Source organism: Macrotis lagotis, chromosome X (assembly GCF_037893015.1).
Source record: "Macrotis lagotis isolate mMagLag1 chromosome X, bilby.v1.9.chrom.fasta, whole genome shotgun sequence".
Lineage (NCBI taxonomy): Eukaryota > Metazoa > Chordata > Mammalia > Peramelemorphia > Peramelidae > Macrotis > Macrotis lagotis.
The window spans coordinates 633,309,805-633,323,372 of NC_133666.1; the positions used below are offsets into that span (position 1 = coordinate 633,309,805).

At 41.4% G+C, this 13,568-nt stretch overlaps 1 protein-coding gene across 9 annotated transcripts in view; it reads left to right on the forward strand.

Annotated features, from left to right (window-relative positions):
• Positions 1-13,568, forward strand: part of DPP9 (dipeptidyl peptidase 9) — a 51,842-nt gene that overhangs the window by 11,962 nt on the left and 26,312 nt on the right. For 8 of the 9 annotated variants that reach the window (XR_012471979.1, XM_074203963.1, XM_074203960.1 and 5 more), the window contains 5 exons: positions 1,973-2,226; positions 5,341-5,453; positions 9,114-9,287; positions 9,687-9,855; positions 10,266-10,379. Coding sequence is in view for 8 of the 9 variants with exons in the window: in XM_074203963.1 (XP_074060064.1) it covers positions 1,973-2,226; positions 5,341-5,453; positions 9,114-9,287; positions 9,687-9,855; positions 10,266-10,379 (824 nt within the window). In the remaining variant the exon portion in view is untranslated. Of the gene's footprint in view, positions 1-1,972; positions 2,227-5,340; positions 5,454-9,113; positions 9,288-9,686; positions 9,856-10,265; positions 10,380-13,568 lie in introns of those variants that run through there. The other variant, XM_074203965.1, reaches the window with a different exon arrangement.

The window sequence follows — 13,568 nt, forward strand, 5'->3', positions numbered from 1 at the left end:
TTTATCCACTCCGCCACCTAGCTGCCCCTCCCACTCTAAGATTTTGTTACTTTGTGGAAATAACCTTGCAAATGCATGGGTCTGCCCATATCCCTCCTCTTGTCCAAAAACCTTCATTGGCTCCCTAATGCCCAGAGGATAGAAATCTGTTCTCCTTACTCCTACTTTAAAGCTCTCTGAAGTTTGGTTCCAGCCTCTTTTTCTGGCATCATTTCATTAATCTCCTTTCATCTGCTCTATATTCTGGCCAACAGAATGACTGTCTTACCTTTTTCTATGTCTACAAGTTGAGATCACACTTCTTCCTCACCACTTTTGAGGCCCAGCTCAGATACTGCCTCCTGAGTGAAGCCTCACCTGATTTCCTGTCCTCTACATCTCTTCCTACCTCAGCTGAAACTAATTTCTCCCACTTTAAATCTTTTCTTAATTTAATTTTTTAAAATTCTGAACAAAATTGAGCATTTCCATACGTAAAAGAAAAAAAAATTGCATGGAAAATTGCAAATCACTCTATCTGGTATGCTTTTCTCTCTAAATACAGCAAATTCAACACATAATTTTCAAAATTGTTCTGCCTATCTGTTTCTTCCTTGCCTTCTTTCTATTCTCTTCTAGATTTTTTTTTAAAAAATGCTTCAATGACCCTCTTTTCCCCCTTTTTTTTGACAACCTTATCACTATCTCCTCAACTGAAAAAGAAAAAAATTAATAAATATGCCTAGACAAACAAAATAGATCTCTTATTCTCCACCTTGACCTATCACCTCTTGCCAAAAAGTGGATACTAGGGCGGCTAGGTGGCGTAGTGGATAAAGCACCATCCCTGGAGTCAGGAGTACCTGGGTTCAAATCCGGTCTCAGACACTTAATAATTACCTAGCTGTGTGGCTTTGGGCAAGCCACTTAACCCTGTTTGCCTTACAAAAACCTTAAAAAAAAATTGGATACTATGCTTCATCATTGATTCTTTGGAATTGTGATTGACTATTACATTGGTCAGAGTTCTTCAGATACTCAAGAGTTTTTGTCTTTATGGTGTGGTTATCATATAAATTGTTGTTTGAGTTCTGCCTTCTTTACTTTGCAGTAGTTCATATTAGTCTTCCTAAGTTTGCTCGATACCATCCATTTCATTTATTAAGATTCAGTAATATTCATTTACATTGAAATATTATGATTTGTTCAACCATTCCCCAAATGATGGGTGTGCCCTTAGTTTCCAGTTCTTTTAAAAAAAATAAAGAGCTGTTGTAAATATTCTTGTACTTAAGAGAGTTTTTCCCCTTTTCTTTTATGTTTTTGAGACCTGATAGTGGTATCTCTGGATTAAAGGATATGCAAGAGTTTAGTGACTTTGAGGGTAGTATTCCAGATTGCTTTTCAGAATTGTTTGACCAGTTCATAAGTCCGCCAACAGTGCTTTAGAGGACCTCTTCCTACAGTCACCCCAACAAATGTTGTTTTCCCTTTTTTTCACTTTTACCAATCTGATCTTCCTTAAATTTTCCTAGAGTCCTTTGTCTATTATCTTCTACACTTTCTCATCACTTCTTAGATGATGTTAAATTCCCATTTAATCCTATCCTCAAGGAGTTTAAAGTGTCACTTTTCACATTTGTATCTCCAATGCCAAACACAGGACCTTCCATGTAGTACATATTTTATTAATATTTTTTGAATTGGCTTTCTGCCTTTTTGGATGTTGGAGCTACTGGTGGGTATCAGTAATGTAGTAGTTCAGGAATTGGTAAAGGGCTGGAGTCCTTTTGGTTCTCCCATTTACTAAATGTTATCACTTCTAGTTTCATTGGAGGTTGTCTTTGTAAAAATTTCTACTGGATACAGGGGTAGGAACTGGCTATAGTGAACTGAGTCTAGGAGGGTCTTATGGGTTACCATGCTTTTGCTTATAACACCCTGTTCATCCCCCCCCCTCTTTTTTTTTTTACCCCCATCATCTTCCATGTAGTTTCTCACTCATCTCTGAGGGGGAAGAAAGGATGACCACTGTGGATGTACTGCCTGAGAGGCCTGATGTGGTGGAGATGGAAGACCCCTCTTCGCCCTTCCAGGTGGAGAAGCACTCGTGGGATGGGCTCCGGGACATCATTCACAGCAGCAGGAAGTATTCAGGCATGATAGTGAACAAGGCCCCACATGACTTCCAATTTGTCCAGAAGACAGATGAGTCAGGCCCTCACTCTCACCGGCTTTATTACCTCGGTAAGCTAGGCTTCCACACCCTTTCTCTTATCAGTCCCTAACAACAACAGTAACAATATTTTGTTCATAACAACTCTGTGAGGTAGGTAGTCAAGTTGTTTTGGACCAGTTTTATGAGTGAATCAACTTCCTAAAAGTTATAGTCTAACATGTGGCAAAACTGAGACCCAGTCTGGGTCTTCTGAATGGTCCAGTCCTCAGTTCACTATGAGCACCACATGGCTTCCCTGCCTGCTTGTCACCTATCACTAACTATATGCTTGGGGGCTTTTAACCAGATTGAGTTCCTATGGAGAGCTGGCAGGAAGTAAATCTGGTTATTAAATCTTTGATTCTTAAAAGTTCATTCATGGGGCAGCTAGGTGACACAGTGGATAGAGTACTGGCCCTGGAGTCAGGAGTACCCGAGTTCAAATCCAGCCTCAGACACTTAATAATTACCTAGCTGTGTGGCCTTGGGCAAGCCACTTAACCCCATTGCCTTGCAGAAACCTAAAAAAAAAAAACCCATTCACTCTTGCTAGTTGGAAGAGAAAAAATCCTCAGTAACAATAATTATTTTTTATCATATTCAGAATAACTGTTATGGATTCTGTTATTAATACAGTCAGGACCTTTCCTCTGTGAGTCTGCCTAGAACCCAGCACAATCAATTGGTCTGATTCATACCTGAACTGGAATCTCTAATATTCCTCCCAGAAAGTGTCAGTTTAGCTTCCACTTGAAGACCTTCAATGTTGGGGAACCTGACTACCTTCCCAAGCAGCTAATTCCACTTTTGGATAGCTCTGACTGTTAGAAAGCTTTGCCTTATGTCAAAGCTGGATCTGATCTTTTCAGCTTGCCTTCTTTGTTCCTAGTTTTACCTTCTTTTTTCATGACAGGTCTGCAAGTATATAAACTTTACAATCATGTCTCCCTCTAATTCTTTCCTTTTCTTGGCTAAACATCCTCAGTTGCTTAACTAACATGTTCTCTAGTCACCTTACCATCCTGCTTACCTTTCCCTAGATCCTGTCCTTCTTACATTCCTTTCTGAGTGCCACGTTTTCAAAATCACAGCATCGTAGGTATGGCCTATTCAAGATAGAATAGACTCTTTTCTTTACTGTTCTTTACTGTTCTGGACACTGCTTTTTTTTAAGGCAGTCTCATGTCAAAAAATTAACTTTTTTAGCTGCTGTGTCACACTCTTGATTCCATCAATAATCCACTAAAATCCCCATTTCACATGAACTGTTCTGGCTTTGGCTTCCTTATCCTATATTTCTGTGACTGATTTTATTGAACCAAGCTCCAGGTTTTTCTGTTTCAAGTTTCTTTGAAGTATTAAGATATAAAAACCTGTACTTTGGTTCAGTAAAATCAGCTGTTCAAATATAGTTATCACTTTAAACTTAATGTTGTTAGATTCTAGCCTGTTAAGATCATTTGAACCCTTAGTTATGTTTTCATTCCCTGCATTCCTCCTCTGCAAACTTCTTTCATGCCTCATTATGACTTGGTGGTCACCATTGGTTCTGCCAGGGGAATGTAAGACTGATCCTGCCTAGCCTGGTGCCACCTGCAAACAATTCAGGATCTCTTAGAGAGGGGGAAAAGAAGTCACCTTAGGAACATCTGTGGGTGGGAGTGCAGAGAAAGGGGGTAAAAGTGGAGATCTAGAATGTAGGGTAGTCCCCATCTGCTTTTATGATGGTCAGATCATGTAGGGCTGAGTGTTTGTATGAGAGAGCCTTTTCTTAAATCACTAGTTGGCTAAAGTCACCTCTCTGAGTCATTGCCTTGGTCACAGCAGATCTTGGGCCAAAGCATATCCTGCTTCCCCAGAAAAGGAATCTTCCTGGAGTCTGCCCAGTCTGCTGCTTTTGCAGATTTATTTTTCCCCTTACCCATGAGATTACACATTACAAAATGTCAGAACTGAAAAGGATAGGGATGTTGGAATTTATCTAGTTCAATGCCCTTCTTATTTTTTTATAGGTGAGGAAACTTGAGTGTCCAAGACTTAGGTAATTTGCCCAAGATCTGTGAATGACTAGGAATAAAACCCAGGCCTTCTGAGACCAGAATTGATTCCACTTTTCCCTTCACAGCACCCCTTTTTGTATCCTTAGAGGCTATTGTTATAACCTTCCTAATAATGGCTCACCTTTCTATGGCTACTGTAGATTTACAAGGACTTTTCATACATAATATCCTCGACATGGGAAGACGGGGTATTGCTATCCTCATTTGAGAGACCAGGATGGTAAATTTCAGTATAATTGTGGTAGAGCCAAGCCTGGATCCAGATTTTCTGACTTTAAATCTAGACTTCTTTCCTCTGGGCCACCCTTCTTTCCTTAATCATCAGACCAAGATGGTAGTGACTTTGAAGGAAGATTATCCTTGATACCATAGAGCTGTTCTTTTGCAAGGTGTTGGGATCCCCCAATGAGCCATGACAGGTGGGCAAAAAAATCCTTACTCCTTCCTAGATCAAGACCAACTGTAAGGTGCCATCAGAAAAGGCTGAGGCAAAACTGCCTGTTTCACTTGTGTAGAGAGCTCTGAATGTCCCTTTTATACCCTGGAGACCACAATGGTACTGTGGAGTCTGGGTCTGGTAATTAAATGAATTTCTCTGTGTGGGAGAGAACTCTGACCTTGGAATTAGAGAACCTGGGTTCAAGCCATGTCTTGGCTATTTACTATCTCTGTGATCATAGGCAGGTCACTTGACCCCTTTGGTTTAAGATTTCTAATTTGTAAAATGAGAGGATTGGATTTGATGGCCAGCTAAGGTCCTTTCTAGCTCTGAGAGTTTGAAACCGAAACAGTGTTGGCACCCAGGAAAGGCTTCTATGATGGAGAAATGCTGGAATTTACTCAACTCCTAGAAACTTAATGCAGAAGAACCAGAATATTTGAGTCTATAGGGATGTGAAACCTGTATAGAATTTAAATGACCTATAAGGATCCCTCTAGCTTTGGACCCTCCCTTTTATTTGGCAGAAATACTGATCATAGGACTATTCTAACTACACCTCCTCATTTCTGGTTTGGTGTATTTTGAACAGTCATTGCCTTTCCCAGGGCCTGGTACCATGGATTTCTTTTTTGTTTCCCTAGGGATGCCTTATGGCAGCCGTGAGAATTCTCTCCTTTACTCAGAAATTCCCAAAAAGGTACGCAAAGAGGCCCTGCTGCTGTTGTCATGGAAACAGATGCTGGATCATTTTCAGGTGAGATGGCTTGCTTCTGCACTACCCTAGTGCTGGTCAAGGCATAATCTGCCAGGCCATCTGGGAGGAACTGTTTGATCTGGAAAAGGGAAGTTCATCTATGGTCCTCTTAGAGTGCTAGCAGAGGATAGTCAGTTTGGCACTGTTTGAACTGAGCTTCACTGGCTAGGATAGAATTGGGATGAGTTTGCAGCAGTGATGGTACCTCGTGGTTACCAAGAGTGTGTTATGGCATAAGAGCCCTGGATTAGCGAGAGGAGGCCTCAGGTCAATTTCCCTTCTCTGGCTCTCAGCTGCTACTATTTTAAAATGAAGAGACTGTGCAACATGGTTTCTTTAGAGGCTCTTCTAGAGATAACACTCTAGGATACTATGTATCTGGGGAAGACTGAATTTTGGTTGACTTCAGGCTTCTTGTTAGATGCCTTTTATATACAGACAACCTTTGAGAGGTGCTTACAAAAAAACTGCCTAATTTCACCAGGTTTACTAATCTGGTGAATCAGAGGAACAGCAGAGGTATATTTTACCGAGAGTTTAGCAAAATATTAAATGACATCTCTCATACTGTTCTTTTTTGGGGTTACATGTATTGCTCTATGATGCTTTTTTTTCAAGGTTATATGTATTGATTTCTAATGTCATCTTTCCAGTTGCTTAAAATAACCATTAAAAAAAGAGAAACCGCATATAAATTGTGTAAAGAGCATATAAACTATGTCTCATATTTGTGTAATATTTCACATCCATGGATCCCCTGAGAGATATACAGGGGACAAGCTGGGTTATTGTTAATTACACAGTGCTCAGTTTTAGTGTTTTAATTTTTCATTTTCATTATTGGATAATGTATATTTTCCTGGTTTTATATAATTTATTTTCAGTCAGTTCATATAGTTCTTCCCATGTTTCTTTGCATTCTTGTCTTTTTTTTAGGGTTCAGTAATATTTCATTACTTCATGCACTCCAGTTTTTGATCCTTTGTCTAATCATCCAGTGTGACTTTATTTATCATTCTTAAAAATAGTGTTATTCTTGTAGATAAGATCGAGAGATAGTGGCTAGATAGGAATACAATTATAAATGAATTTGGACCTGGTTAAGTGATAAGATTTAATGAGTAGTTACTAATAGTTTGATGTCTCCTCCAGGGCAGTGCTGAAGAAGTCTATGATGTTTTCCTAGTTTTCGCCCCAATGAGGATTAAAGCATAGATAGTATGTTTATCATATTCACAGGAGACACCAAACCAGGAGGGAGAGCTAGTATATTGGAGACAGAATCAGAACCTGAAAAGATTCATCAGTCTTCAAATGTTGGGTCAGATTGATTGAGGATCCAATTTAATAAGGATATTATCTGAAAAAGAGCTGGAGATCTTTGAAGACTTCAAGCCTTATCAGCACTCTGAGATGGCCTGATAAAAGCCAATATCATCTTATACTGCATTTAGAGGCATAGGGTTCAAGAAACTGATGATAGGCTTGCTGTTCTCTGTAGCATTGTGTCTTGGTCTGGTGTTACATTGTGGGAAGGACATTAATAAGTTGGAGAGTGTCCAGAGGAAGGCATGCAGGGTGGTGAAGGATCTCTGGTTATTGTCATCTGAGGATTGGTTGAAGGAACTGGGACTAGAGAAAGAAAGCTATGGGAAGATCAAGAAGGTCTGCCTGTTGACAGAAGGACTAGACTTAGTCTTTTTGGGTCTTGAGGACAGAATAAGCACTGAGTACAAGTTACAAAGAGATCAATATAAGCTAAGGATCAAAAAAGTCTTATAATGATAGTAAAGTGTTTCCTTGGTGGAGATCTTTGGGGATGTCAGTCAGGTGATTCTTCATTGGGTGGTGGTGTGGAAATTGTTTGGGATGATGGTTTGGACTCTGTGGGCTCAGAGGCCTCTTCTAACTGGGGGCATCAATGATTCTGCTTTTGTTAAGATAAACCAGGCTGGGAATGATTGTGAAACTTCCCCTTTCCTGCTGCCCTCACTCCCATGTGCCCATATGTCATAGTTTGTGTTCTTGATAAGAATCCTTTATCAGAAGCATCTACTTCTCCTTTTAAATGCAGTACTAGTAGGTTGAGGGAAAGTGGTATTAAAGCCCTTTTATCAAGTCTGGCTAATAATTAATAGCCTTGGCAGCTACAAGTTCCGTGTCTTGGGCAGGAGATAGTTCTGAATTTGAATGGGTCATTGTGTTTGCCAAACAGAAAGAGAGTGTGTTTTGGTGTAGGACCTTGGGCTCTTATTTTTAGTGCAAGGAAAAACCTCCTCTAACTCCTGAAAAATGGGAAGAGGCAGTGGAAGAATGAGGGAATGGGAAAAGGGCAGCAGAAGTCTCTTCACGTACTCTTAGTGTACTGACCTCCTACAGTGTACATCTTCAGTAGCTGCCTCTTGGCTGGCAACTACAAGTTTCTATCTTCACAAATAAGGCCTCTACAGTCTAACCCCACCTGACTTTTCTTTTCCTTTTCCTTTTTTTTTTTTTTTTTGGTAAGGTAGTCAGGGTGAAGTAGCTTGCCCAGGTTCATACAGCTAGTGGTAAGGGTCTGTCTGGATTTAAACTTTAGTCCTCTTGATTCCAAGCTGGTGCTTTTTCCACTTTGCTTACCTGACTTTCCAGACTCATTTCACAATACTCCCTCAACTCATGCTTCACTCATTGCTACTCTCTGCATCCACTTATATCCTTGATATTCATTCTCTTCCACACCATTGTATATGTTCTTCCCGGGTCCCCAAATGTTTTTCCTTTCCTTCATTGTTTAATTCCTGATCCTTTTCTAAAGTCTGACTCAAAGGCCAGCTTTTTTGAAAACCTGTCCTTGATTGCCTCTCCTTCCTCCTTAAACCTTGCACAGCACTTTCTTTTTGCTTTAATAAATGACATTTATATAGGACTCTATAAAGTTTATAAAACCCTAATGTACATTCTCTCATTTGAGCCTCCCAACAACCCCAAGAGGAAAGACCTGTGGCAATTATCCCTATTTGAAAGAAGAAGAAATTGAGGCTCAGAGAGCTTACTTATGATCATCTATAGAAGAGAGAAGGGTCTTTTAACTCTAACTCTAAGCCTGTAGTCGTTGTCACAGGCTCTTGTGACACAGTGGAGAGGGCTAGGCATGAGCACTGACCAGAAACACCTGAGTTCTGTATCCAACCTCAGATATGTGATTAGCAGGGTCACCCCTGGGCAAGGCACTTTATCATTGTCTGCCTTCGTTTTTTCATCTGTAAAATGGGCATAATAATACCTACCTCCCAGGGTTATTGTGAGGAACAAATGAAATAATAATTGCAAAGTATTCTATAAAACTTAAAGTGGTATAGTTATTATTATTGTTATCACTTTCCTCTGTGGTAGCAATCTTTGTCTCTTAAGTGGTTAAGGTTAGTGATGGGGCTGATGAAAAGAGAATGTGTTAGACAATACCTTGGAAATGGATTTACTTACCCAGGGTTATCAGGGAGTTGTGACTTTGTTAGTAAAATAGTTTTGTGTCAGAATGTTTTTGGTCATAGTTGGAAGTTCAGGGTCACTCTGGCTTCCTGTGGTTCTCTTCTGTTACTAGTGCAGTCCCAAGCCCCAGACACTGATTGTGTTCACCTGAGGCCTCACTGGACCCTCGTTCCATTTGTGTACATTCAGGCTACCCCGCACCATGGCATGTATTCTCGGGAGGAAGAGCTCCTGAGGGAGCGGAAGCGTCTCGGTGTTTTTGGTATCACCTCCTATGACTTCCACAGTGAAAGTGGCCTCTTCCTCTTCCAGGCCAGTAATAGCCTCTTTCATTGCCGAGATGGGGGCAAGAATGGATTCATGGTGAGTTTTCTGAGCCAGACTGGGTTGGACGTGTAGGTGATAAGGCCACAAGATGAGGAAACCCCTTTCCTCATGTTCTAATTCTAGCCACATGCTGTCTCCTGCCTCGGACATTTTGCCCATTCTGTTTTTCAGGGGCTCTCCCCTTGCCCCTCATTACTGTCTCTTGGTCCCAGCTCTGGAGCAGTTCCTTGATTTTCCACCTTCTTCCCTCCTCCCTTCCTCCTGACTTCCCCATCTCAAAGAGCTCTCCCCCCCTCAGACTTCTTATCTGAGGCTTTGAGACCACAGAGATTTGACTGCCTATCTCTTCCCTGTGAGTCAGTGTCCAGCCCCTAGCCTAGTGCCCTGCCTGTAGAAGGTAATTAATAACTGTTTAATTATACTGTATTTCCTTAGGTGTCTCCCATGAAGCCACTAGAAATCAAAACCCAGTGCTCTGGGCCCCGGATGGATCCCAAAATCTGCCCTGCTGACCCTTCATTCTTCTCTTTCATAAATAACAATGATTTGTGGGTGGCAAATATTGAGACTGGTGAGGAGAGACGGATGACATACTGTCATAAAGGTGAGCTCCGGCCTTTGAGAAGGGGCTCCTCAAAAACCTGCTTTAGCTGTGGTGTGATATGGCATGAGCCTTGTAGGCTGTAGCTGCCCCCATTCTCCCTACCCCCAACTCACCAGAGGGCCCCTCCCAGAAAAAAAAGCAGTGCTTCAGATTCCTCCAGCCTTTAATGTTCCTGTGCTGGTCCCTCCCACTTGCTGTGGACCTATTCACTCAGCCACTCTACTTATCTGGTACACTTTTGGGGCACCTTAGTGATCTTTTCTTATGCAGCACTCACTGTCTTTTCTCTCTGGTCAAATCGTGAGTTCTTGGAGAGCAAGGAACATATCTGCAGTGACTGTTTGCCACAACTTTCAGCCCAGGGCCCAGGTTGAGCAAGTTTCTAATATATGATTATTCTCTCTCTGCAGGTTTATCCAGTGTTCTGGAGGACCCCAAGTCAGCAGGAGTAGCTACCTTTGTCATTCAGGAAGAATTTGATCGATTTACAGGCTACTGGTGGTGCCCAACAGCTTCCTGGGAAGGTGTGTCTTGTTTCTTTATATCTGTTTGATGGTTTGGGGCCTTTCCTTTAGGATTTTAAAGAAAGATTCATTTTAGTCCAGACTCTCTTCCCCTCCCTTGATCCATCAATATCAGTTGTTGGTGGTGAATTGTTTTTTGTTTTTTTTGTTTTGGGGGGGTTGGTTTGCAAGGCAAATGGGGTTAAGTGGCTTGCCCAAGGCCACACAGCTAGGTAATTATTAAGTGTCTGAGACCGGATTTGAACCCAGGTACTCCTGACTCCAGGGCCAGGGCTTTATCCACTATGCCACCTAGCCACCCCTGTGAATTGTTTTTGAATGGTGGGAACTTGAACTGACTTTCTTGGTTTATGAAAATTAATTGACTTCAGCACATAATAATATGTGCTGCTTTAACCTCTTTCCCCACCAAAACACCTTGAGGTAGGTAATGTAATAATAATTGATCCCACTCTATCCATGAGGAGTCTGAGGTGTAGAAAGGCTGACCTAGGAAGGAACCCATTGCTCCAGGGATTAAAGTCAAAGTTCACAGAACCACAAACTCTTAGACTTTTTGAAAGGGACCTTGGAGGAGGCAGCTAGGTGGTACAGTAGATAGAGCACTGGCCTTGGAGTCAGGAGTACCTGGGTTCAAATCCGGCCTCAGACACTTAATAATTACCTAGCTGTGTGGCCTTGGGCAAGCCACTTAACCTCATTTGCCTTTCCAAAAAAAAAAAATCTAAAAAAAAAAAGAAAGGAGCCTTGGAAGCCATGTGCAATGAGAAGGCACCCTTCTCTGGAAAGAGCCCCAGTGAAGGGGCACTGATGCCTCCTGAAGCAGCACCTTCCATCTTTGGACAGCTGTCATTGTGAGGGAGTTTTTCTTGAATTCAAACCTAAAATGTAACTCCTGATTCTGCCATTTGGAGCCAAACTTACTAAATCTAATTCTTCTCTATGTCAGTCCTTCTAGTACTTGTGTTTCATGTCCCTCCCCACCTCTCCTCTGGACTCTCACTCCCAGACTGCTCCAGATCTTCTGAATTTTAAGTCCTGCCAGAGGACCAGAGAGGGCTCCTAGCTTCTCCTGTCTGTAGCTCAGAGTTCTTCCTGCTAGTGCTGGGATTTAGATGGCTCTGAGGTGGACTTGGCCACAGCTTGCCCTTCTGCTGGGTCCTTTGCAGACTGGGAACCCTGGAGCTGAATTTTCCATGGCCTTTGGATCAGTTTTTCAAGAGGAATATTGACTGATTGTTAGGAAATGTTTTTCTTCCTTAGTAGTTCTACTTTTATCATCCACCCATTTCCCAGAGTGACTTTGTAAAAAAAGGACAAAAGCAGACTGGGAGCATTGCTCTTGGGCCCTGTGAGCAGAGTCAACTTCACTCATGCTTTGTACATAAAACAGATGTGGTTGACAGCTCTTCCTTGTTAGTACCCATTCCCCCTCCCCCCCAGTTTTCTTTAAGTCTTCTACTAATTAAGTACCTACTTTGTGCAGCACAAAGAGCAGACACAGTGCTTGCCCTCACCAAGTTTACAGTTATAACATACATGATAAGTATATTAGAGAGTTGTGAAGTGAATAGCCATGATCAAATGGGAAAATAGAGAAGGCTTACCAGAGTGAAGGAGGTATCTTTTTATTTGAGTTAGGTACTCAAGCATGGTTTAAAAACGCATTGGACAAAAGGGAAGAGGAGGACATTGCAAATTGATTTTCTAAATTGAACATTTTGACTTTAGGCTTTGTAATCCTTCCTTTGTCCCCATTAAACATCTCTGCCAGTTGAGGCTTCCATTTCCCAATTTTTATAAGCCCCTCTCCCTAATCCTGGTCCTCTAGACTTTGCATCCTAGTCATGAACTCCACTAGTCCCTATCCCCTTCTAGACCTTACTTTCTTTTATTTTTTAAGATTTTATTTATTTTGAGTTTTACAATTTTTCCTCTAATCTTACTTCCCTCCCCCCACCCCCCACGGAAGACAGTTTGTCACTCTTTACTTGTTTCCATGGTATACATTGATCCAAATTGAATGTGATGAGAGAGAAATCATATCCTTAAGGAAGAAACATAAAGTATAAGATAGCAACATCAGACAATAAAATATCAGGGTTTTTTCCTAAGTTAAAGGTAATAGTTCTTGGTCCTTGTTCAAACTCCACAGTTCTTTCTCTGGATACAGATGGTATTCACCATTGCAGACAGCCCCAAATTGTCCCTGATTGTTACACTGATGAAATGAGCAAGTCCATCAAGGTTGATCATCACCCCCATGTTGCTGTTAGGGTGTACAGTGTTTTTCTGGTTCTGTTCATCTCACTCAGCATCAGTTCATGCAAATCCCTCCAGGCTTCCCTGAAATCCCGTCCCTCCTGGTTTCTAATAGAACAATAGTGTTCCATGACATACATATACCACAGTTTGCTAAGTCATTCCCCAATTGAAGGACATTTACTTGATTTCCAATTCTTTGCCACCACAAACAGGGCTGCTATGAATATTTTTGTACAAGTGATGTTTTTACCCTTTTTCCATCAGCTCTTCACGGTATAGACCCAGTAATGGTATTGCTGGATCAAAGGGTGTGTACATTTTTGTTGCCCTTTGGGTGTAGTTCCAAATTTCTCTCCAGAAATGTTGGATGAGTTCACAGCTCCACCAACAATGTAATAATGTCCCAGATTTCCCACAACCCTTCCAACAATGATCATTATTCTTTCTGGTCACATTGGCCAGTCTGAGAGGTGTGGAGTGGTACCTCAGAGAAGCTTTAATTTACATTTCTCTAATAAGTAATGATTTAGAGCAGTTTTTCATATGACTATAGATTGCTTTGATCTCATCTGTAAATTGCCTTTGCATATCCTTTGACCATTTTAGACCTTAGTTTCAACCTGGTCTTTGGAACTCCCTTTTCCCTCTTAAACTTCTTCCCCTGCTTTACATGAAGATCACATCAACCAACCCCTCACTTTTCCCTAAGCACAGACTTCTGTTAATTTGAACCAACACTAGCCATTTCTTTTCCCACCATCTTAGGGACCTTGTGGATGAAATGACACACCCCCAGGCTCACACTGCTCTGCCCCTTCTGGATTCTTGTTCTGCTCTCCAAACTCAGTAACTATTATGCTCTCCAATCATACTCTCCTCTTTCCATTCTGTTTGTGCCGTCAGGTGCCTACCTTCATCAGGACC